This window comes from Lonchura striata, chromosome 8, assembly GCF_046129695.1.
Source record: "Lonchura striata isolate bLonStr1 chromosome 8, bLonStr1.mat, whole genome shotgun sequence".
NCBI lineage: Eukaryota > Metazoa > Chordata > Aves > Passeriformes > Estrildidae > Lonchura > Lonchura striata.
Window position 1 is genome coordinate 23,827,404 of NC_134610.1, and position 24,799 is coordinate 23,852,202.

General features: G+C 40.5%; 1 protein-coding gene across 3 annotated transcripts in view; it reads left to right on the forward strand.

The window, feature by feature from the left end:
* Positions 1-24,799, forward strand: part of UBE2E3 (ubiquitin conjugating enzyme E2 E3) — a 55,605-nt gene that overhangs the window by 10,232 nt on the left and 20,574 nt on the right. The window contains exon 1 of one of the 3 annotated variants that reach the window (XM_077785106.1): positions 15,109-15,212. The exons of the other annotated variants lie outside the window; for them this stretch is intronic. Coding sequence (XP_077641232.1) covers positions 15,145-15,212 — 68 coding nt within the window. The 5' untranslated portion in view covers positions 15,109-15,144. Of the gene's footprint in view, positions 1-15,108; positions 15,213-24,799 lie in introns of those variants that run through there. 3 annotated transcript variants of the gene reach the window in all.

Below are 24,799 nucleotides of genomic sequence, written 5' to 3' on the forward strand. Positions count from 1 at the left end.
CTAGTGAAGGATTGTGTAACTTGTGAACGTTTTGAATTGTGAGAGTATTTAAATTACTTTTTTTTCAGTTGAGACCAGATGACAGTTTTTTCCCCCTCTGCTAGTATTGACCTCCTGCAAGCTATAAACTAAGGTTTTTTTATCAGCCCCCACATAGTGAATTTCTCATGCAAGTATTCTCAGTGGCATAATTAAGAGAGGGTTATGCAACACAAATCAACATATCTACTCATGGGAGTAAGTTTTCATGCCTGCAGATTTGCAGGTTTGACTCTTGTGTGAGCAGTGTCTGCAGTGCTGTCCTAACTGCTCTGTAATCTGTGTGTTAGTCCAAAGATTATGTAGACACTTCGCTAGTTTTCAATACTGTCAGAATGAAAATAAAAATAAAATTAATGTTTGTCTGTCTACTTCAAAGTTAGAGAAATAATTCAGACACATTTTCATTCAGCTATTGGTGTTAAAGAACTGATGTCCATTATGTCATAAGTTTTATCTGGAAACAATAGAAAAGCTTGACCAGTTTTTTAAACAATTCTTTAGGTACTGTGCAAAAAATTTGTGAAAAATGCCAAGTAATGGGTCTTAGAGTTAAGGACAAATTTGCTTTTTGGATTTTTATATTGGTACAAAGGCCCTTCAGGCTCTGTGATAAAACTGACTAAAATATGCCATGTATATGTTTTTTTTTCCCTTCTTTTTATGCTCAAACTGCATTTCTCACCCCTGCCACCCTGTCATACTTAGTTTGTGATCAATAGTATGTGTGGCAAGGTCCTAGCACTGAATGCTTCCCCCTCAGACTGGCTTGTCTCTGTGTATCAGTTTCTTTACTATTATAGACTTGGGACACCGACTTCAAATTCGATGTAACAAAGTGCAAATACAAGAGGATCAGCTAAACAGCATCAAACCCTTTATGTAAAATTACCCAATTCCTATAAAACTGATGAGTGGAGGAGTTTCCTGGAGCTGGTGTAACTCAGGTTTGCATAGATGTGGAACATTTGGAGACAGGTAATACGCAGATCATGGAAAATACCTTGAGCATATTTTCTGAGTTCAGGGCTGGGTAGGCAGGAGGAGGAATATCCAGCTGCCATCTCAGACAGGGGCATGTGTACCATTAAGCTATCCAGGAACTGTGCTGTTCTTTATATTGATGCCTTACTTTAAGCCAGTAACTGCTGGTGAAAAATGAGTCCTAGCCTGCTTGCATTAATGTGGATTAATTTTCCCTCTGCAGAGAGTGCACTATAGTGTTACGTAGTTCAGCACTGTGGCTGGAGCAGTTGTTAATTTTATAGCACTTACAGTAAAACAGACTGGCCAGACTTTTAGGAACTCAGATACAAGTTTAGTTGACAATTATTAAACTACCATTGTAAGCATCACCTTCAGGAACAATGGAAGGATAAGATTTTTTTTTTATTAAATAGCAAAGTGACCTGTAGTTAGCAGTGAGTCACTTTCAGGTTGGAAGAATCTGTAGAGGACCATCTGACAGTCCCTAGTAACTGATGTTTTCCTTATTGATGAGGATACTGGCCTAGAGCATATAAATACTGCATTTGGAGTTAACAGTGGGGATGAAAGGGTTGTGGCACATTGGAGTACAGGACTAGAATGCTAAGTGATGGGGGCAAATGTAGCAAGTGACCTTAAAAATATTGTGTAATTTAATAATGAGAACTGCTTTAGTAGGCATAATCAGCTGCACAAATCCGTGGGGAAAAAAAAGACTGGATGAGGAGCAGTTCTTCACAACAGGTGTAGCCACTTTGAGGATTGTGTGCTTTGAAGGAAGAAGGAAAAAAAGGAAAAGATCTTCAGATATAGAAGGAAGTTGCTGCAAAGGAAATAAAGGAAGTGTTGCTAGTCCAGAGTTGGTAGTTATGAAAAGCAACTTCAATTACCATAATGAAGACCTAATATCAATGTAGGAGTACCTGGACATAAAGACAGCATGCAAAAGGTGGTGGGTCTGCATTGCCAGAGGTCTTCAAGAAACAAAGGACTGACAGGAGCATTGTAGATACAGTTGTTTCTACTTCAAGCAGGAAATGGACTAAGTGACCTCTTAAAGACCAGTTTGCCCAAAGTAGCATTTATACTGGATTTAAATTATAATGCTAAAAGAAAGCTTGTGGGGAAGCGATTTTTGCTTCATTTAAAAACTGTAATTTAGTCAGGGTTTTAGTATAATCATCCTGGAAGATATACAGGTTCTGTGATTCCAAGCAGCAGCAACAATTATTTTAAAAGTCACTAGAAGTGCACAGATTTTGTGCTGTTGTTAGTCAAAAAAAGCAAATGTCCTGTGATTTTTTTTTTCTGCTGATTTATTATTCTACTCTGTCCTTCTGCCCCCCCCCAATTGTTACCTAATCCTACTTTAATTGCACAAAGTTGTGACCTTCTGCTAATTAGAAATAAACGAGGCACATGTCCTCAGTTCTCCAGAAACGCGTCACCTTTGGGAGAAACAAATAGCACAGTAGATCTGCAGTAGACCTTGATTTTTGATACTTCATACGCCGTGTTTGGGTTCTCTCTGTTTGTTCCACAGGCACATGAGCATCTCCAATGCTGAGCTAAACAAAAGCAAGGGGCATTTTTGTCCTTACACAGAGGCAGTTTGCAGTAGCTGTGCAAGCACTAATGCATCTTTCCCAGCACCCCAAATGGATCAAGCACATCAGAAAGCAGTTGTGTAGTGCTGTCCGTGACCATGGATCCTGTCTCAAAGCACCCTCTGGAATCAGAGCTCAGATGATTGTAGTGAAAATGTAAGCAGCCTGGCAGGTTTCCAGCTGATGAGTTAATGCTGCTATAAACTTGAGTAGTTCCTCTCTGAAGCATGCAGAAGGGTGCAGGAGCTGGGAAGGTAGCCAGCAAAGTCAGAGAACAGACGACAAAGCTGAAGGCCAGCCTCAGGGATTCACAAAGAATTGTCTTGGAGGTGACTTCCTCCCTTGCCAGAAACCCTTCATGTAGCTTCAGTGGCAGGGCTGGAAATCAGTAAGAAGATGAAGGCTCTCATTCAGTGCAGAGCCAGCCTGCCTTTTGGGAGCTTGTTTAAAATAGCTTGAGCAAAGGTTGCTGTGCCCAGCACTCAGGCTACCCTGTGCCTGGCTTAGCAGTACAGGTGCTGCAGAAAGCCAAGGGTTCAGTCAGTGCTGGCTCAGTTTGTTGAGCTCAAGAAGTTGCAGTGAGGTGGTTTAGGTTTGAACTAAGGTTATCACTTCACTCTGAAGCCTAGACATGGAAAATCACCAAAATGGGATAGGGTGAATCAGTAGAGCATCAGCTGGTCAGATTTCATTGGACAAATGGAAACATGGGTGCTCTCTTTTCTGTAAGGGAAGATAACAAGCATAAAGCTATTTTTGTTTGCTATTTGCAATTTCAGTAAAGCATTTATGCTGTAAATGCTTTAACCAGAGTGGATTTTAGAGTGTGGAAAGTGTTTCAATAGATCAGTAGCTATGCAATAGGAAAGATGTTCAGCTGATGGTGGTTCTTGCTGTGAAGGCTGCTATTGTGGCAGACTGGGAAGGTTCGTCCCCAAATAAACCTTTTCTGACTAAGGGGTTTGCTAATACTTTAGCTTCTGTCTGTCTTTCTCCCTGTTATCCTAACATCAAAGACTTCATCCAGGCTGGAGGATCCGAGGGATGAGTGAAGTGGCGCAGGGATGGTTAGCTGACACAGAGCTTGGTGTTGTCATTGTGCATCAGTGCCTGTCCTAACTTGTTCATAGAAACCTAGGGCATATCTGTATCTGCTTCATTAATATCAATGGCAGATGCTGTAGTTGGCCATTACAGATTTAGCAGCATCTCCCTCTACAGACACCCTGAGGGCCCAAAGAACCAACATCCTTATACAAATACCTGGTTTTCTGTTCAGAGCTTTGGGTGTGGAAGGGAAATAATGAGTTTTGGTTTGATTTCTATAAAGCTAATGCAAAGAGAGGTCTTGAGAGACTAAAATCAACTTGCACCGAATACTCTTAATCTATATCACATAGAAGCAAATCTAAGTGATCTAAGTTACACAGCACAGCCTACTGCACATTAAGCATTGCTCAAGTGATATATGTTCTTATGCAAAAGGTAGAAATACTATAGAACCTAAAATTCTACAATCATGATTAAACATTAATGTGGGAGGGTGGTCTTCGCATGATAAACAATTTGAAGCACAATCCATGGCTGAAAAAGTGTTTATTGTCTGGAGTAGAAATTTCATATGTACCCATACAAGTTTTATACAGCCAGGTAGTGCCTATCTCCACCTTCCCCTTCTTCCACAGAGTGATGGATAACTGGAGTAGTATGAAGAGTTGCAGTAGCAACCTGGCTGCTGTGTATTTTGAGTGTAGTTTGCTTCTTCCTTTTTTTTTTTATAGGCCAGAATTCCAGGTGGTGTACTTAGTTATACCAGAGCAAGCACACCACAACTTAGTTTTTTTTAAAAAAAGAAACAAGTTCCTGAACTGAAAGGGACATCATCAAAACAAAGCAGCGATTTGTTTGATAATACAGAGTAGCAAACCTTAAATAGATCCATATGTGGAGAAGTCAGTTACTTTCAAGGTTCTCTGGAAACAAATGCAGTGAAAGCATTTTACTTTAAAGTGTTTTGTTTGGTTTGTTTTTCATAGTAATACTGCAGACTAGCAATATTTAAAGTCTTTGTTTTCTGCTTGGGTTTTTTTATTTTAGGAATAGAAGAAGCAAAGTGATTTCATATCAGTTAGAAGGCAAGCTAACAGTAGTGGCTCTCGATACTAAAACAGTTATTGTAGGCTGAGCACCATGTGGTTGTCCCAGATATAAAGGGCATTCTGGCAAAATGCCTGTACAATGACCAGTGTGCCTTACTAGAGAAGGTGGGGTCGGGGATGGAGAAAATGGAGATGGATGTGAGCTGTACTACTCTGAGAAATGACTTTTCATCCTTCTGGATGCTGTTGATGCTGTTTGCATTGCCTCTGAATTTCTCTGCAAGCTGTGCTTGATATTTTTGCTGTAGATGGCTACTGCCTACTTTTCATTCAGACAGGGCTGTAAGAGAGATTTTGATAACTCTGGAGTTTTTTTCCTGATGAATGCAAGTTGATGTGCTTAATTTTTCTTAACTCCCAGATTCTGACCTTGGAAAAATAAATATAAATAAAATCTCTTATCTGGATTGTCAGACTCAGCTGTGCTTGTACTCTCTTTTTGTTTTCAAACATGCGAGTAAGGAGACAGGAATGACTGTGAACACACCTCTCCCCACACCTGAGATAAGCTGGATACCTCCCTGCTAAAATAATAATCATCCAGGCTGGGCAGGTTTCCAGTAAAGATGACATATGCCCACCAGTGTGATAGCAGCTGGGTTCAGGAAGTGGGGAGATAAGAGTGCTGTTTGAAAAAAATGCACCAATAGAAATATCATTTGGGTTTTCTGCTTCTTGAAAGTGTCTGAAGAAAAAGTAATTATGAGAGACTGTGTTGCCCAAGGTCGTAGTCCAGATCCATTTATGCCCAGAAGAATTCCATATTTGTTAACTTTGAAAGAGCCATTGCCTTTTGAAGCCTGAATGAAAGAAAAAAAAAAAAAAGGCAACGCTAAATTGTGCAGTGAGCAGTCCATGCAGTGCACTGAATGTTATTTCTGAAAGTAATTCTGTTGATCTTTTTCTGAAGTTGGTCGTTGATCACAGACCGAGGGGTTAGTTCTGGTTAGCTTTGCAGTAGATGCCATAAGCAATGAATGCTTGACGAGTGTCTGAGAGATGCTGTGCTGCATCTGCTTGTGCTTTCCATATGCAGCTCTCTGTTTCCTTCAAAGTCATCAGAGTGCAAAGCACCATGAGTCATCCTGGCACTGCTGGAGTGTGTAACTACAGTCTCTTAGCTAGGTGCAAGCCAGAGCCTGGCTTTCATCCAGTTTGGATGCAGAGCAGGACGCAGGAACACCCCATTGCGCTGTTCTGTCTTAGGTGGGTGGATAAACTGCAGTATGAAATTGCACCAGCTGCATGTGATGCTGCTGAAACCTCTGTTAGGAGTGAGCATGTTCCTGGGGCACCCCAGTTCTGCAGCAGAGGCAGCAGTGCAGCAGTGAGCCAGGGCACCCTTCCTCCTGCTGAGGAGCGGTGCTGGGCCCAGGGTGCTGGTGGTGCAGCTGTAGCCTGCCTGTAGCTCCAGTGCCTGCACTAATGGGCCCTGTGCCTCTCAGTCTGCCAGTCATTTCTCTGAGCTTTGTCCTAGCCTCTAAAGTTTTAATGGTGGAGTCTGGATCACCACTGGAATAGAAATTTGGGGAAAAAGATTTTCTTTAGGGAAGTTTGAAAGACAGAAGCTTTACTATAAACCCTTTCTATTCTCATTTTTGGACTCTGCAGTAAGTTGTTCCTGATATTATTAATTCTTCTGGCAGGTAGAGTTAATTTATGTAATAGTCTTCATGCTGCTGTATAAATTATAGATTTAATTATGGTCCAGGTGCTCAGAGCTTTGCCATTCTTCTATATGTTAAATATAAAGAAAAAATAAGTCTGAGTAATTTTTTAGCTTACTGAATAGAGGTAAACACTTGGAAACTGTGGCAGAGTGTAAATAAATAGAGGATTTACTTCATAGAGAATGTTATTATCTACTCCAGGGAATTCTGCTTTATGGGGAGGATTAGTGCCTTGCATTATACTGGGACACACTTTTTTACAGCTACTACTCTCTGCAGGAGAAGATTAAAAAGTTTTCCTTTAATTCCTTGTATTTCCAAATTTTCTTTTGCAATTACAGCTCATTACTAGGGGCCAAAGGTTGATTTGAGTTAACACAGCCATAACGAGAAACACTCTCTGATTCCCTGGTAGGTGTAAAAAAACTGCCTTCTTGTAGGCAGTTCTGAGTTACTTCCTCTTCTTCTGAGTTGCTCAGTCTTTTCTGCCTGACACAGTTTTATTCACAGTCCTTGAAGGTTCTCGTACTTCAAAGCTACTTAAGTGTGTTTGTTTCTTGTCCTAAACCAGTTTGCTATCCTACTTCCTCCTAACCTATAAGAAAAATCCATTTTTGATTGCAATTTAATTCCATGAAACTCTTTCCATAATTGTCTGTTCACAATCAGTCTGGTTATGAGTTCTATGAAAAAACCCTTTTTTTACTGAGATTTTGTAGGATATTTGGGCAAGGGGCAAATATATGAAGTATGCTAAATAACTGGGACTTATTTCTCTTCATTCCTCTTTTGTGTCTACATTTTTAATTACCGCTTTTCTACTTTGTGGCCCTGAGTCAGAGAAAGCCCACCTTTCTTGCCTTTTCCAGGAAACTGTGTGTTTGTTTAAATGCTTTTCCGAAGGGAATATGAATTGGCCTTGTTTCAGCTGCCACTAAACATCCCAGCCTGTGGGACTGCTGTACTGAGGACAAAAAAAAATTAAGACTATACTTCTTTAATATATTTCAGTATTAGAATATGCCATTTATGGATGCAATAGTACGAAATTTTCAGATGAGGGTCAGCTAATTTATTCTTGCAGCTGTTCCCTTATGCTTCTTCTAATTTGTGGGTCAGAAAAATGCATGTCATTATTTCATTTTTCTTTTGGGCGCTGCAGCTACTCTCAAGGGTCTGCTCTTCCTTAGACATGAATAACAAACTTGATGCATCTCCTGAGGAAGCAGCCAAAAGTGCATGTTCTGACCTCATCTTTAAGCCTTTCCATTTCCTTTACTCACACTTAATGAAGTTACTATCACAGCCATTAAAGATAATTGTGTAAAAGTAGATTATGTAATTATTGTAGTTGTACTGTTTTAGTATAAAGTCAAGTATTGATTCTGATTTTTTATTTTGGCCCAATATGGCAATGCAGTTTGATTGTTGGATTTGGAAGTCTGTGTTGGTTATTTGAGGTGGCTAGGGAGTTCTTTCTGAGGAGATCTGAATGGTTTTTTAGAGCACTTTGATACTTTTGTTTGAGAAATTAATTTACATTGAAGAGACCCTATTTTAATGTCTCAAAAGTTTTTCCTCTGTTTCTTTGATGCTTAGTACAGGGGATCATTTACAGAAGTTTTGCTAGTATCCCTCAGGTCAGTTGTGGTTCACTGGTATTGATGCTATGGAGAGCTATAGATATCACTGGTATGAATGCATCTACAAGTGGGTTCTTACACTTTCTGTAAGCTCTCTTGATGCACTGCACTTTTTGATTGAGGAAGGTACACATGCAATTTCTTTATTTGAATATACCTCTAATGTGGTTAAGTTTAGACTAAGATCTGGAAGTAAACTCTTCATAGGGATTTTCCTGTAACAGAGCCTAAATTTAGCCTTCTTTTTTATGAGCATCATTTTAGATCTTGAAGAACCTACACTTTGTGGGAGGTAGTGAATGAATGGGCTGGGGGCTGCCTGTGTATAGGCTTTCAAGTCCTTTACTCAAGAAGGAAATGCAGTTGATGACAGCGTGTTAATTTGACGGAGTACATTTAGAGGAAGCTTTATATAACTGTTGGGTGTTAAAACCATGTCTTCATTTGCTACATTTGTTTGTTTGTTGTGTCCTTAGGTTATTTAATAAAACATGCAGTGAAACACTAAAAAAACTCCTGCACTTTTTCTTCCAAACAGCTATTGGTGTCAGTGTTAGGGTTCTTCATATCTTAAACAAAGCAGTCATTTTTCCTTATAGCAAAAGTATGCTTTTGAAGAGTTACTTACTCTTCATGTGTTACCGTGTATTTTTATTTTAAAACTGAATTATATAAATTAGGCCTTTTCTGGATGTTGAAGTCAAGTCACTGTGACTTCTGGAAATAGAACTGCTACTGTACAAAATCCTTATTAGTATAAAAAACATTCAGAGAAACATTTCAAGTCAGTGCCCACACTCTTCAATTCCCTTTGTTTCTGAAGGCCACTATGGGCTTGACTGCTGTATTTCTGTGTCTGTGGTAAATCAGTGCAAACAGCGGTGCAGTGCATGAGACAAGGTTGGCTTGGCACCGCTGAATTGTCATCCGTCCGGTCTTGTTATTACTCAACTGTGCTTGGCTGTAAGCACACTATAGATGCTCCCTGTTTAGTGCTCAGGAACTCTTTCCTTGGAAATTGTGTGCCTTTTTAATGTGTCATGGCTCAATTATCACATTCATTTTGGCTGCCAAAATAGCCATATATATTGTCTAGCAAGTGACAGCCTGGGCCTTTATCTCTTTCTGGCTGTTTGCCAGCTGTTTAATTGCAGCCCTGTGTTTGCTGTGTGTCACATCTTATGGTGGTCTATTATACTCAGCTAAAACAATATTTTGAAAATGTTTCAAATGTGAACTAATTCTGTGAGACTGTACATCCTGTTATTTACATGATCTGCTAGGAATGTAATGTAGGTCATTTTTCCCCCTACAAATATTAACATTTGTACCTCCGGTCATCTTACAAATTTCCAGGGCAGAGAGAAGGCAAGATGGGGATGCAGAAATGCTATCTCATCCCCTTGAGAGATGTAATTAAAGCTGTACACTTGTCATGCAATTTTTCATTTGTAGTTTCCAAGATGTTTTAAAAGCCAAATATTCTCTTTGTTCTGGCTTTAGAAAAGAGCAAGCATACTCAAAAGGAACAGCAAAGCCTGTGAGCCATATTTCTGCCCAAATGGATACTTTGGGTGAAGGTGATGTTGGGGTTTGTGTGAATGGTATCTCATAGAGGCAGAAAATGGTGCAAGTGCTGTTTGCACACAGCACATTTGGTTTGGAAAGCCACCTGCTTTCCATCAGGAAACTCCTAAGGCAGGCTGCCTCTGTGTCCTGCCACCCCACCTGGGGGATGGAGCCACTCAGTGTGACACCAGGATATTGGAGGGCTAAGTACTCCATAGCACTTAGCTGTGCAGGGAATCCTTGGGCTGAGTGAGTTCAGTTTTGCCTGCCTCTCCTTGTACAGATATTAGTATCTTGCTCATTTTTTGCCTGAAGAGCTTGAGAGTTTCAGCTCCTGAATGGATTCCTATGTGGTGCAAATGCTTTAGCCTTAAGAGCAATGAAGGTACATTAGCTAACAATCTTGGCTATGTAGATTTTTTGGCAGAAACTTTGCGTTTCCACTGCTTTAAGAGGAAGTCAGGATTTGTTCCATTGCTTGTTTAATAGGAAGAATAACTATTTAACAAGAAAGACATGATAAAAGTCTTGGTAGACAGCTTTTCAGTTCAGAGGAAGACAGAACAGAAGAGCGCCTAAGAAAGATCCCATTTTTGTACAAAACACTAGATTTATAATTAAGTAGTAAGGATTAGCTTTAAAAAAGAGAAGAAAGAACAAGTTATCCTGTAGGCAGGATCTACGGGATTTTTTTTCTTCTTAATTGGAGGGGAAAGTATCCTATCTAGCTAAAGCCATCTAGCATACTGGAAGAGGTTTGATTATTAAAATGGACTTGTTTAAAAGGATATAAAATTATTAAAGAGTGCTCTTAAACCTTGTGGAAAATACAATACTGTATGAGGATAATATAGTCCAGCATGTGCATGTATGTTTTTTCTGGTTAATCTGCTAGAAAAATTGTGGTAAATAACCCCCTTTTAACATATATTTTTGAGAAGCTGACCTGTTACAAAATGAGCATTCAAAGGTATGTAGGAGAGAGTTGTACATATAGGGGGCAGCTGGAGTGAGAATGGTTGTGGCAGTTCTGGTGTGCTGTCACTGCATGTCTCCTCAGGAAATGCATCAAAACAGTCACTAGTATCATTTTTTTTTAGCAAGCTCTGCATAATTCCTGTGGTTTACAATGTGACCAGTCTATCCAGTGTCAAAGAATGCCACTTTGCTTGAGTTTCTGCCTGACAAAACTCCTCATTGTTCCATTAAGCTTTTGTGTAAGTACTGAATTTAGTAGGTTTTTCATGTGAGTTTCTTACGTATTGTGAATCACTCTACTTCGTGGTGAGTCTGAAGACATCATCAACTAAGTTTTGTAGTATACAGATAAAGTGGGTGCTGAAAGGCAGCCTGCAGAAACCTTTCCTCTCTTCATGCTGCCTGGCTTGATAAGGCAGGTGTGCCTGTGTGCCACTGACATGGAGGTGCAGACTTTTACTTGATTTGTTAAGGAGCTTTTATTTCTGAAAAGAAGTTCCAACACTCAATGAATAGATACCCTCTCATTGAAAAACACGTGTGAGATGTGGTCATTGCAAACTAATGGTTGCTCAGAGGAAGTGAAGTTTCTTTACGGTTTGGGGTCTTCAGATACCCCTGGGAGTTAGATACTAGGAAGTTAAATCCCAGCAAGGCTTGTACAAAGCCCAGCTGGCAAAACAATGATGCCAATTGCTCATCATGGCTGGACATTTACTATCTACTCAGCAACAGATATGAAGGACATGGTCACGACAGGTCACAAGAATGCATAGCCCATACACCACTACAGGCTGATCAAGCCTGAATGTTGAAACAATGAAATATTAATCAAATGCAGGAAACTGGTGGCAAGCAGGGTGAGAGCAAATACCCATGCTGCATTTGCTGTGGAATATTGAAAGGCGCAGTGTGGTGCAGCCAGAGTGCAGAACTGTCACAGGCCGACGGTTCAGACTGAGTGTGGACCAGCTGCAATACTGGTGCTTCAGGGTTGTGCATGGCTTTTCATGTCCCTAAGCTTGCTGTGCTTCCTGTTCCAAGTCCTGTTTCACATGCTGCCTTCGTTCACCATTACTGACTTTTTGCATCCTCTTCCTCTCCCATCTCCACAGCTGTAATTTCAATAATTGAGACTAAATACTGTCCTTTCTTCAGTAGAATATTTCTTGTATAATCATAGCTACTTTCTTTGGGGATTAAAAAAAAAAAAACAAAACAAAACAAAAAACACAAAAAAGCCAACAAAAGAACAGAAAAAAAAAAATACACATCCTTGGCAGGAACATGCAGCAGGGTTAAAGCAGACCAGGAAAAGGGACACTTCCCTTTCTTGTCAAATTAGTTTTGGTTTCTAAGATCCATCACGCTGGAATGCAGCCCTGAAATGCCAATTTTCTTGTAAGGAGGAAGCAGAGCCAATTGACTTAAACTTTTAGTTGCATCTGCTGGCAATTTCCACCAGAAGCTAATTACAGCTCACAGCTATCACCAGCAGATGACTGACTGGTTCCACTTCACAAAAAAAAAAAGTTTAAACCCACACAGAGGTTTCTTTTCATTTTTTCAAGCAGATATTTTACACATACAAGCAGAAATCTTCAAAATTCAGGTAAATTATTTTATCATACAAATAATATCTCTAGGTCTTTCCAAATCTGGAGGTCATTTATTTGGCTTTGCACTGTATCCTGATATCATATCAACACTACACGTTGTGTGCATTTTTAAATTGTGATGTGATTAACCCAGCTCACTTTCTGTGTTGTCAGTTCTGGAAAGTACTTCAGGATAACTAAAATAGCTCAGATCTTTTTTTCTGTGTTAATGCTTATGGGTACTGAAATATTTGCTCCTCTTGATATTGTGGTTCCACAAAAACCACAACTTTGAAAGAGTGAACCTTTTCAAGGGTGATTCTTTTCAACAAAGAATGGAGCATGACTTTTTTTTGCTAGCATCACTAGATGGCGTTGCCTAGTAGTCTAACAGCTGAGAGTCTGAAAATAGATGAAATTAATGTAAATCTGTAGAGTAATTAAAACATTTAGATCTTTCAGTGTGTATGTCTTAGGTATTTTTTTCCTTTTCAGTCATGCTTCTAATTGTTCAAGAGAGGGCGTTGAGCTGAAGCGTTACTTCTGCCTGTTGCAATTCTTAAGCAAGTAGTGAGTGTGCTGGAGTTTCTGCTGTGGTTCTGCTCTTCCTTGGCTTGCTTGAACACTGCTTGAAGTCGTGTGCTGAGGGACTGAGGCTCAGCCAGAGCTTGTGCTGCTGTATCATGCAGGGTTCTCTATGTACATAATGAGCCTCTTTTAATGGTATGCTGAAATATTAGCAGGACTGCTTGGAGGATGCCAGAGCAGACAAGCAATGAAAACTCTGCCAGTATTACTTTATAGAAAGCTCCTGGTACATGTTTTTCCTAAAGTATGATGTCCACTGTTATTACAGACAACATGAAAAACCCAAAAGTGTTGTTTGGAGCTTTTATTCTGTTGTTTATTTTGTGGTTTAGACACCATGCCACATTTTTTTCTTCCTGGCTGGTTTCCTCTGTTTTGTCAGTGGTCAGTCATGCTCTGGCAGCAGCACTAACATGACACTGCTGTGCCTGCACGTGGGGCATGACCATGCCTGCACATGGTTTTCTGGTGTGCTTTATCCCAGGCAAGGCTGGAGGAAACCTGCCTTTCATATGAGTAGTGTATTAACTGAAAGCAAAAAGATGTCAGGTAGGTGGATTTATTCAGGGAGGATGGTAAGGAGAAATGGTGAACCAAGCAGTTTTTGTCCAGTGCTTTCAGTTCAGCTCCATCACCTGCCTCTTTTAAACTGTGAGAATTTGGCATAACCTACTCCCTTTTCTTAGTTCACTAGCACTTTTAATTTAAAAGATCTCCTGCTTGACATTATAGTTATTTTAAATTCTTTCTTAATCCATTGCAGTTGTCTTTACCAGTCTACTAAAAATTAAAGAATTATTGTTGACAGGAATTGATATAACTCACTTGTTTAGTTTCTTAGTTTAAATAATATTTCTAGATAATGTCAATCAGTTTGCCTGTAATTATACATTTAGATGTAGGGAGTGTGCAGACCTCTGGTTGTTTTAACACTTGTATTTACAAAACAATATTTTTAAAGACTTTATGGTAGAATCTTAGTTTTAGGATAATGTTGAGGGTTTATAGTTTGGACACCTATAAAGCAGTATCACATTTCACAGAAGAATGAGGGATAAAAAAGCCAAGTTAAGAAGCCAGCAAGCAGTAAGTGTGTACCAGACGCTTTTGATGAAAGTTGGTCACCAAAGTTTCTGTTTGTAAAAGAGATTTAAAATTAGGTGCTAGACCTTATTTGAACAACTTTCTGGAAACCTGTGCAGTGCATTTCTGTACGTGAAGGTAGCTCTTTGCAAAGCCTCACTTCAGAGAAATGTCAAATAAGATCTGGGGAGAGAGCAAGGTTGTGTGAGAACTGCAGCACAATGCTTAACAGCTCCTCACGTGTGCTGGGGAAGTGGTGTAAGAATACCAGGGCAGGAAAACCCTTAATCTTCTTTTACATATCCATGTTTTTAAGTCAGAATAATGTGAGTAGCTATAAAGTGAACAAGTCACTTACGAGCTTATTTTTCATCGCTTTATACCAAGTAATTGATAATAAAGGTACAAAATTTGGTACAAGAGAGCACTGGTGGGAAAGGTATATATTTGCACACCCCAGCCAGTAATGTACTGAAGCATGAGCTTGTCTCCCATCGAAGGCACCGTGTTTTGAGTGCATGCAGAAACACTTTCCTGAGCTGAGTCTGAGGGAGGGGAGTCAGTCAAGCAGGGCCAAACACAGAAAGAGAAGGGGAAACCAGCATGGTGACTGCAAATGGGAAATAGCAAATGGGAATTGAGTTCATTATTTTACAAGGGAAAAGATCTACCTGTAGCTGCACAATGCACTGCTAAAATTTGTACTAAACCTCAAAACCTCATCTTCAAATACATCTGATCCCCCAGTGCCAGGTCAATGCATTTGGAAAGCATAGGCTTTGGTGCCTGAGCAGGGTGAGGAGAGAGAAAGCAGGGGAACTAGGGCCTGCCTGCTCTGCCCTCTCTTTTCCAGCTTTCTTGTAGTTTCAGAAATACACCATTCAGAGGGATAATATTTCTGCCATACCTCCATCCCAGTCTGCAAGCAGGGAGAGGCAGAAATGTGGAGCCAGTAGTTTTGAGGAACTACTCAGAACATTGCTGTTTGGAAGGACTCTGTTTCATGAGCATAAAATGAAACTACACATTCAGTGCCAGTCTTTTCATCGAAATTTTACATGAGGACTGAATGCTCATTTAATCCTGTTTATCTGGGGGCATTCAGCACATAATACTAAATGTGCTTGATTTTTTTTTTTATTTGCAGGTCACCTTTTAATGGAGCTGTAAAAGTAAGTGTAAACTGCACCTTCTTTTGTCATCAGTAAGTGCTGAAGGGTGTAATGCTCAGGGCAGGAGTGGCTCTGGGCTCACATGTGGGAGAAGGATGGGCAAGCCCTAGCACTACCCAGTAAGTAAGAGGGTTGAAAGGCATCATGGGCTCTTGTTCATGTGCACTGTCTGTTTGTACAGGCCTCCTCAACACTACAGATGCTTACTTTTGGTTTCTTACTTGGGATGCTTCTCAGTGGCCCTGTTGTGCTAATCCTAACAAAGACATGTCCAGAAGGACGGTTTTTGCACTGAAGAGTTTATCTGCAATAGCTAATGGTTGTCCTGCTTGGTTGAAAAAGAGATCTGGATAGCTTATCTCGATGTCCTCCAGGTCAGATATAATCAAGAAACAGAGCTCAGGCTGCTGCTCTGCTCAGGGAGGTAGCACATACCCCTTTCAGAGTGCCTTACAGAGGAACTTTGTACTTTTGGAGGTAGAAGTCAATTAAGTACACTTTGCACATACGCCAAAAATGCAGGTGTAGGCCAGATGAAGCAGTCATAGGTCTGAAACCCCCTTTTCCCCTCCCTGATTTGCAGCTGTTGAATTCATTAGCAGTGCACATAAATGGGAAATGACCCAAAGGGGACTCAAATTCACAGTACACTGTGAATGCTTTGGGCTGTAATCTGGATGGGTGGTGGAATAAAAAGTCAGATCAGGAGCTGATTTCCTTCTGAGCTTCCCTCTTCTGTCACAGGAACAGGTTATAACCCTGCTGTTGCAGATTCTCCTCATTCACTCCCTTCCTTGGCAGCTTGTGTGTTTGAATAGGAAATGTCTGCATATCTGTGGTGGTGGGAGGAGATGAGAGTTAGGATGTCTCACCCCAGAAGATCATCAGTCCCTTTCAGGCACCAGGCAGGAATGGGCAGTGTCTGGAGGTGGCTGCCCAGCTGCCTCTGTTCTGTGTGTCTGTCTGCCGAGCTTGGGCGCCGAGTGCTGTTCTCTAGCAGTTGTGTGATCACTGAAATCAGGATTAAAGCCTCATTTCTTAAAGAAACTCTGTGTGTTTATTTTAAATCACAACTTTCTGGAAGAAAATTCAAGTGTTTAACCATGGCATTTCCAGGAAGGTGGGAAAAATGCCAAATGGAAGCAAATGTAGTTTTTACTAGTTGAGATAAGCAGACTTGAGGATCTGTGTTACACATGGCTGCCATCACTGCAGAAGTTGTCTTCCTCTGCACAGGGCTGAGCTTCCCTGTGTAAAGTCAGCAATGAAGGAAATTATATAAAGTAGATCTGATGTCTTACTTCAGTGACACATGGGAATTTCTCTGTCGGCTTTTAATCAGTTGCAATAATAAAAAAAAAACACTTTGACTTGTCCTCAGTTCCTGAAACACATCTTTATGATTGTCAGTGATTTCATCTCAGTTATTTTTTCAAATCCAAACAGTTTGGATGACTTTGTTGAGTCTGTTCTGTGAACATGGAAGAAAGTCATGTTAAGTGCCAGAAGCTGGGAGCTGAGAAGGGCCTCAGCCCTTGTGCAGGGTGAGGTCACTGTGGTGTCAGCGAGCATATTTGAAAAGTATAGACCAGACTTGCAGGCAGTGGGCATCTGTCAGGGGTGTGTCTTTATTTCCTGCCTGCTCTGGGAGCTGCTCTCCCTGTGTGAGCTGGGGGGTGTGGCTGGCATTAGGAGCAGGGCTGAGGCAGTGATGCAGTGAGCTGCCCTTCCTGTGCTGCTGGCAGGAAGGCAAGGAGCAGGAGGCACAGGTGAGCTGCCAGGCCTGACAGAGAGTGCCAAAAGGCAGATCTGCACAGAGCCATGAATACTGTAAGGGAACACCAGCTGGCCTAACTTCATCTTGCAGGCTGCTCTTCAGTACAGAACTGTCACTGGATCCTCTGAGGAGATGTGTTAACACAGCAAAGGCAATGTGGCCAGTGCCCCTGAGAGGGACTTCCTGCACATCCTGCACTTGTGTGGAGAAGACAACAGGATCATCCTGGAGCTGGGAGACTGGCAGAGGGTTTTCTCAGAAGGAGCTCTTCCTTTGCCTTGTGTCTTCTAGTGCTCCAGGAAAATGTAAATACTTGTGTAAAACTTTTTTTTTTTTTTTAAATTAAAAAAATCATTACTTAAAACAGAAAGGTAAGCTGGAGTTTGTCAGGAGGAAACACTCAAGTCTCATGCAAGTACAGAGAGGTTGGTGCAGGACATTTTGTGTGCAGAATGGTGTAATGACACTTGCATAAGATGTTCTGCCTGTCTCCCAGTTTGGACCCACCGTGTTGTGGCTTTATTTTTTTCAGACATTGTGTGAATCAACTCAGAAGCAGGAGGTTGAAGCAGCAAGACAGCTTCTCTCCTGTCCTTGGAGACAGGGAAATATCAGCATGCCACCAGACCTGCTTATATTACATGGGCAAAACATGCTTAGTTCCCTTCTTCTGTGTGTTTTTCATTTAAAGGTTAGAGCACAGGCTGAAAGAATAGGGACTTTGAAGGGCAGGGCCCTCTGCCTAATTATCCATTAGGCCCCTTACAGTAGGTGTCTGTCTCCTAAGTGGTCTAACTCCTATTGTACAAACACACAAAGGAGTTAATGGTGCTCAGTTCCTGCTTTCCCTTGATGTTCACAGAACTCACTCCCAAGCACCGGTCTGTCTCTGCCTTGAAGCCTTCTCTGTGGCCAGGGGGAAACTCGCCCTGCTAGGTGTGAGACGAGGAGGGGGAGGATCATTGTTTCAGGGGAAAGTACATTTGGCAGTTTTACCTGTGAGAGCCAGGAACAAGCTTGGGTGCCTGCCAGTCCATTCTGAACCTGTGATTTGGCAAATTTGAGGTAGTAGGAGGGAGAGCGCCCAACAAAAAGAAGAGAGAAGCACACCTAGAAGATCAGTTTGTCCAGCCGTGTCCTCTGTATCCATGGGTAGCAGACAGCCTAGCACTTCTTTTCACATGCTGACCATGCTGCAAGGAGCAGCAGTCTGCTGCAGAGGGGAAATGCAGATTGGAGCCTTCTCCCTGTTTGGTCCTTGGCAAGATGTGTGCCCTCAGGAGTGAGCTTGGAGAAACACTTCCCTAGCAGAAGGTTTGACAGCAATTTAAATGGCTGATCAGGACCAAAGGAATCTGCTTTTGCTTCCAGCACTGTGTGTTGAAAGGCAGCCCACCTCTCCAACAGTCTCATCCTCTTCATGTTCTTTCTGGCAGCTTCCACCGTGGTGCTTCTGCCTTGAAACACATCTCAGGATCCGGCTTTAGACCAGAGAGTGATAAAAGGCTGGTGTGGGTGGCATGGCTCTGCTTTGCAGTTAGCTGCAGTTACTGGTCACGTGTGAGAATAGCACCTGTTTCAGCTCTTTCTTGACCCAATCTCCAGACAACTTGCTTTTGTGCATCATCCCAGGGTTTCTTGAATCTCTCTCATAACACCTGGCTTTTTGTTGGAGGCTTCAGGATTATTTTGTTTTATACAACTTTTCAAATCTTCCAGATTCTTGCTGGAATCCTTGGTTGGCTTCCAGGTCTGGCATAAAAATGAGATGAAATATCCATATTCTCCACTGTCTTCTTTTTGTTGCTGGACAGGCAGGTTGTTGCTTGCCTGAGCTCTTACTTCCCTGCAGAGACCCTGGAGATGCAGAAAAAGGGCTCATCAAGGACCTCTGTGTAGGTAGAACAGGGGGCAGAAGTGTCCACCCAGCTGCTAACAGTGACAAATGTTGTGGGGAGAAGCACTGTCTGTATTTGTTTGCATTAGGAGGACAAGGAGACATTTACAGAGAGAGGAAGGAAAGCACAGTTTAAGTATATTTAATATTCATTTGAATTTAAAAACCCATAAATGTTCGTAATCAAATAGATAATTCAAATTTACTGAAGTATACTTTCAACAAGGAAATATTGCAAGCTAAGGGCTTTGTGATTGCTTTGTTGATGGAGGATGGACTTTGCTGAGGTTATTACAGTATCGACTTGAAGAGGATGGATTTACTAACAGGGCGGGTGATTTTGTCTGGCCTCAGCCAAGAGAAAAAAATGAGGGAAGTTAAGAAACTAGTGCCAGCTTGTGGTATTGGCTGAGTAATCTCAAACAGCCATAAATATATTGTAGCTTTAAAGTTATAGAAATATATGGTAAGGAAAAGGAAGATTTCATTCAGTAGATATGGGATAGTGGCAGTCAAGAGAATTAGTTTACATTTTTATTAGGCATTCTCATTAAGGGAATGGGAGAGCAGGATTTATTCGCTTCCTGACTCCTAAGGCTTACTGGGGGTGTTTCACTACTGAGAGCCTTAAGCATCTCAAACTAATGAAAAGATCATTTCAGGGCTCTTGAACTGCTTTATAGCTTGTGATAACAGAAAAGATGTGTTTATTTCGGGAAAGATTGTTTAACTGGTAAAGAAATGTTCTTAAGCACTGGCAGAGCAATATGCCAGCAGTTGTCACATGCATATGTAACACCATAGCTGAATATGGATCTAATCTGTTTACCAAGAAAGTAAATAATAAGATTGTGGGGTTTGCCCTTGCTCAGAACAACAGTGAATTAACCTGAAGAGATTTTGTTTCTTATGCCAAGAGATTGTATCTTATATTAAGAGACTTTATATTTTATTTGGAGAGATTGTAGAGGTTCTTACAGATTTTTCTGTAAAACAAATATTAAATCTGAACAAATTACAAATAGATTTTTATCCAGAGCACTGGAATTCTGATTAATTTTTAGTTTTATTGCCTCTTTTTTACATATTATTAATTCATTGACTAAACTAATTAATTAGTTATACATTATCAATTTTAATAATTTAGTTTTTAAATGTTGATTATTATTAATTAGCTACATATTAAAGTATACTTTATGCTTTAGATAAAAGCACAAATTACCATATTTTATTTAATTTTGAATTAAGTAAATTAATTTTTACTAACATATCCTAGTGTCCAAAGTGTAATACAGTGTATTGGTTTAAAGCAACTCCACTGACATCAGTGACATTAGTTGAGCCTCAGACAAGACTTGAGAACTGAATTTGGTCAAAAGGACTGAATACATTTGTTAATTTTAATAATTCTCTGCATAATCTATGCCAGCAAAATATTTCCATACCAACTAAATCTAACAACCATTCTATACCCTGCATGCACCCTGTGAAATGCTACAGATTTAAATAGCTATGCTGAAAACTTTTCAACCTCCTCCATTAAATTTGGGAGGAGTATATACCCAGAAAACCTTTAAATTTGAAAATGTTCTCAGTTTTGGATCTCCATTGGCCTTCATTGCCTCCCTCTCTCCTGCCCTGTTGCATGTTTCTTGGGATTTGCCGCTAAAAACCATTAAGAGCTCAAGAGCTAAACCTACTCATCACATTGACATAGGTAGTGAGTAGTCCAGGCTGAGAAATCAGCTCTTCTACCTGGATCCCCCTGCTTCTCTGAGGCTGGTCAAGGTCTTGGGTAAATCTTCAGAAAAGGGGCCAGTAGGATCTCCTCCTGTAATGTCTTCTGCATGAAATGTTTCTAAAATTGTTCCAGCCAACACACACTCTTACTTCTCCAGGAACAGAAGGTAATACTGTATATTTTGCTGATCAGATTTATCATTTTAAGGCTCTATTTAGTTGACCTCCTGCTGCTGGCATTTGTTACATTTCCCAGATAGTAAAACTGAGCCTGTCTGACTTTCCATAAGCACTGGGAAAAGAGACCTCTCCTCTCCACTCCTCTCCACAAGTTCCCACCGACCCTCTGCTGACAGCTTCTCTGCACTCATGTGAATTCTCCCAACAAGTCTGGACCTGAGCACACAGCTTTTGTTTCATTTTTGGACATGCCTTTGTATGCTGCTCTTTTAAGTAAGAATCAAGATTGCATCCAGCTGCTCCAGACTATTTAAATTTTTCTGAAAGCATGTTTGTCCTGGAACAGCCCCACTGAAAGGAACAGAGGAGTGGGACATGCCAAGTGTCTCCTTGGCAGCTCTGAACAAATCCTGCCTGATAACATGTTTCTGTTTGTTTTTCAACAGTGGAGTAAGTTTATTGAATCTCAATGATCATAATTAGGCTTCAAAAGTTAATGTTGTGTCAGCACACAGAAAAGATATTGAATGTTGCCTTGGAGTCAAATTTCAGACTTGGTGTCACTAGTTCCTGTGTGCATGGTGCATCTGCTGGGCAATGACATCTCTAACCTCTTCTTGAGCAAGTGTTCCCATCTAAGACTGGTAACAGCTCTAGTATAGGGCACCTTGTCCATCCTTTTGGTGCAGAACATACAGAGTCAGGCCCTCAGGTACTGACGGAACAATACTGACCCCGTTCCAGCTAGGCTTTACTTTCTTTAAAATCCTGAATGAGTAGCTTCATTTGATGAACAGTTCTTGGAATGCAGTGAGTCAACTGATAGAGTCCAGTTTACTTCATCTAATACCAAATTAGTCTCTACCTCAGCAGAGTTTATTTTTGGTCTTTCTGTAATTAAAAAAAAACAAAAACAAAACAACCAACCACAGAGTTTGAGGGTTTAGTTTTTGGGTGTTGGGTCTTTCTGGCTTATTGTTACAACACCCGTGGGACCTCTTGAAGTCTGGAGATGGCATTTGACCTGGAAAACACATCTCAGTTGCAGAGTAGTGCACAGCTCAGATGCCAATAAACACCGTACAGACAGCTTTAACTTCTCAGCATCACTTGTCTTATGCCAGGCAGGAAAACGGATTGATGCAGCACTCAGCTGGCTTGTTTCCAGACTTCACTGATGGAGTCACCGTGAGCAAGGCCTGCTCCTGCCTCCCTCAGCACTGGTGTGTCATATATTCCCAGAGCAGAGTGTGGCACTCTGTGCTTGGGAAAAGCAACTTTAATATTTTTCCACATTATTTGTGTGCACCACACACCAGTGGAGTTTTCCTGCTGCTCTTTCCTCCTTTCTCTGGTTGCTTGTTTCTGACGATGGCTGCTGGAGCTTGATCATTCTTGAAGGATCCAGTCATAATTCAGTAGCTGTGCAGAAATCTCTGAGAATGTTTCTGTAGGTTTTAACTGTGTTGTGTGTGTTCTTTTGCCAGTGTGTCTTCTGTGGTTGTGTCTGTGCTCCAAGACTGGGATATCCAGCCTCAGGTGTGTGAAGAACTTTATTTGTCTTTCAGGGAGAGTTGGTTTAGTTCAGATGTGCTGCTGCTGGGATCATTTTTTGTCTTCTTCAGTAATGTAGTTATGTTTTGAATCTTAAGTCCTCAGCTAAAGTAGAAGTAAAGTATTTGAGAAAACTAAATAAAAAGAAATCAAATGTTTCTGTTATGTGTTTAAAAATGTAAGTCTTTACAGTTTTATTTATTGAGATAGAAAGTAGGTGAGATAATGTCTTTACAGATGAAAACCATTCTCACAGATGGGGGTCTGCAGAATAAATAATTCAATCTTTTGTCTTTTTTTTCTTTTTTGTGAATATTTGAGTATTACCATGTATCATCTCAAGCTCTGATTTAGATACAAGTTGCAGAAAAGTAACTTCAATGTCACGCATCTGAAAGTAAGCAGGAGGCAGGGAAGAAGCCCTGTGCAGGGCAAGCGTCATGGTCAGAGATCTGAGAGCAAGCAAGGAAACTCTCAGCATATTTGGCTGAGAACTGACTGTGAAGAAATCAGAGGATTTTTTATGTCTTACCGTTTTTAGGTTTCTTTCAAAAAAATGAGGATTTGGAGTACTAAGCTCAGAAGGAATGCAGCTGCTGCTTGGATAACTTTACAAATATCTAAGTGTAAAACAATTGCGAATCTGAATGTATTTTTATGGCAAATGGACTAATTGCAGTATCTCTAAAACTGTATATACTACTGTCCCATACTGTACAGTTGCTTTAAATTTGTGTTTGTTTTTCCAATTGAGGATGCTGGTTTTGCCTGTTTTCATGTGCATTTAATACATCCTGTAATATATTATTTCCTGTATATTTGCCTCATTCTTCTGGTATGACACTGGTATTAGTTTGAGTTCTTTCCTAGCAAAAGACCCTGCTATTCTCCGAGACTTTTTCTTTGTTATCAAAGTTAATGGTTGTATAACATGTAATTCCTTTTAGCAGTGAAACTGTTACACTCATAATTCTCTTAAGGGATGTTAGTGGTGAACTCAGTTTGGCATGTGAGCCATAGCTGTTCTCTGATATTTTGGTATTTTTACTGGCAGGGTATAGACAGTTTGCTATAGGTTATAGGTACAAAATATTTATCTTACTAATAGGTGATGTCTCTGAAATTGTGAAACATTTTATTAGACAGAATGTACAGTCAGGTAGTTAAAGGGAATGTCAGGAACTTATAGGAGAGTTTAGAATTAAAGTTGTCATGTGTAACTTTGAATTTAGCATTACCTAGTTTATGAATATTTAATCATCTCCTCTAATATTTCCTTGTCACTTTCCTTTTCCTTTTTTATTCCTTACTATTGAAATATTTCTAGATTTAAAAGAAAGACTTTTGAGGAGAAATAAATGTTGACAGGAGGAGTATAAGCACTGTTAACAGATCAAAGTATTTCAGGTAACTGCAGCAGATTTGCATTGATATAGTTTTGAGATTAAGATGCAAACAGAGGCTGTTTAGACTCATCATCCTCTTTAGACTTAATTTATAATAAAAACATTATTTTGATATTACACAACAGACGTAATGAGCTAAGAAGTATTTTGCCAGTGTGGGGAGGGAAGGGTTGAAAGTGGAAGAATGGTAAGGAGGATGGTGGATTCCATCAAGTGACCTTGCAGCTGGGAATGCTGAGGCCTGGAGAATAACAGTGTGGAAAACCATGTATTATGCCTACTGCTGTTTATCCTTTGTCTGTTTGAGAAGAGGAATTTCTGTGTAGAGATAAGACAGGTGTTTACAGAAACTTGGAGGCCCCCTCCCAGACATGCTTGAGCTCCCTGTCTTTGGAGAGAGATCAAAACAGAGATCATAAAAAGCAGAGAGGAAAATCACAGCATGGTGTTAACCCATGCATGTGTGGCCCTTTGATAAATGGGTGCATACAGCAGCCCTGACACCCTGCCTGGGATTGGGCTGTGCCTGCGCTCTCATTTTGGGTGTCTGCAGCCCAGTTTGGTTTTGGGATCCTCTAGCTGGCGAGTTAACAAAATAAATTTACTCTTTGCATTTCAGTTTTGTTGTTTTGGTTGTCCTCAATCACTTCTGTGCATTGATTCACACAGCCATATAAAAAGAGGGTCATTTGCCTAGAAATTCAGGAGGAATTCAGAATTCTAGTTCTCAGTAGTTGCTGTTAGTTGTATGGCACACTCAGAAGTAAATAAAACTCCTCCAGTTTGAGTATGAGTCTAAGGTGAGTAATTCAAACAAGTTGGAATTAGTGATGGTGAATGACACTTCGGTGTTGCTGTGTGTCTGATATATGTTTTCAACAGATAGGAAGCATGTAACTGTTATTTATAATTAATGTTTCTTCTTTGAACTTGAGAGATTGTCTAGGAAAAATAATTTTGTCTTCATGGGATGAGGATTGCCTTCATTGTAAGAAGAGTAATAGTTAGAAGGATTACTAGGGGCCTATTCAAGGAAAGGATTGGAGGATCTATTGGGAAGAGATGGGAGGCATTCAACTGAACCAGATGGAGAAAGAGAGGTAGGGAAAACATATGCACATTCTGGGAGAACTGCAGTCAGTCTCTGCTGGC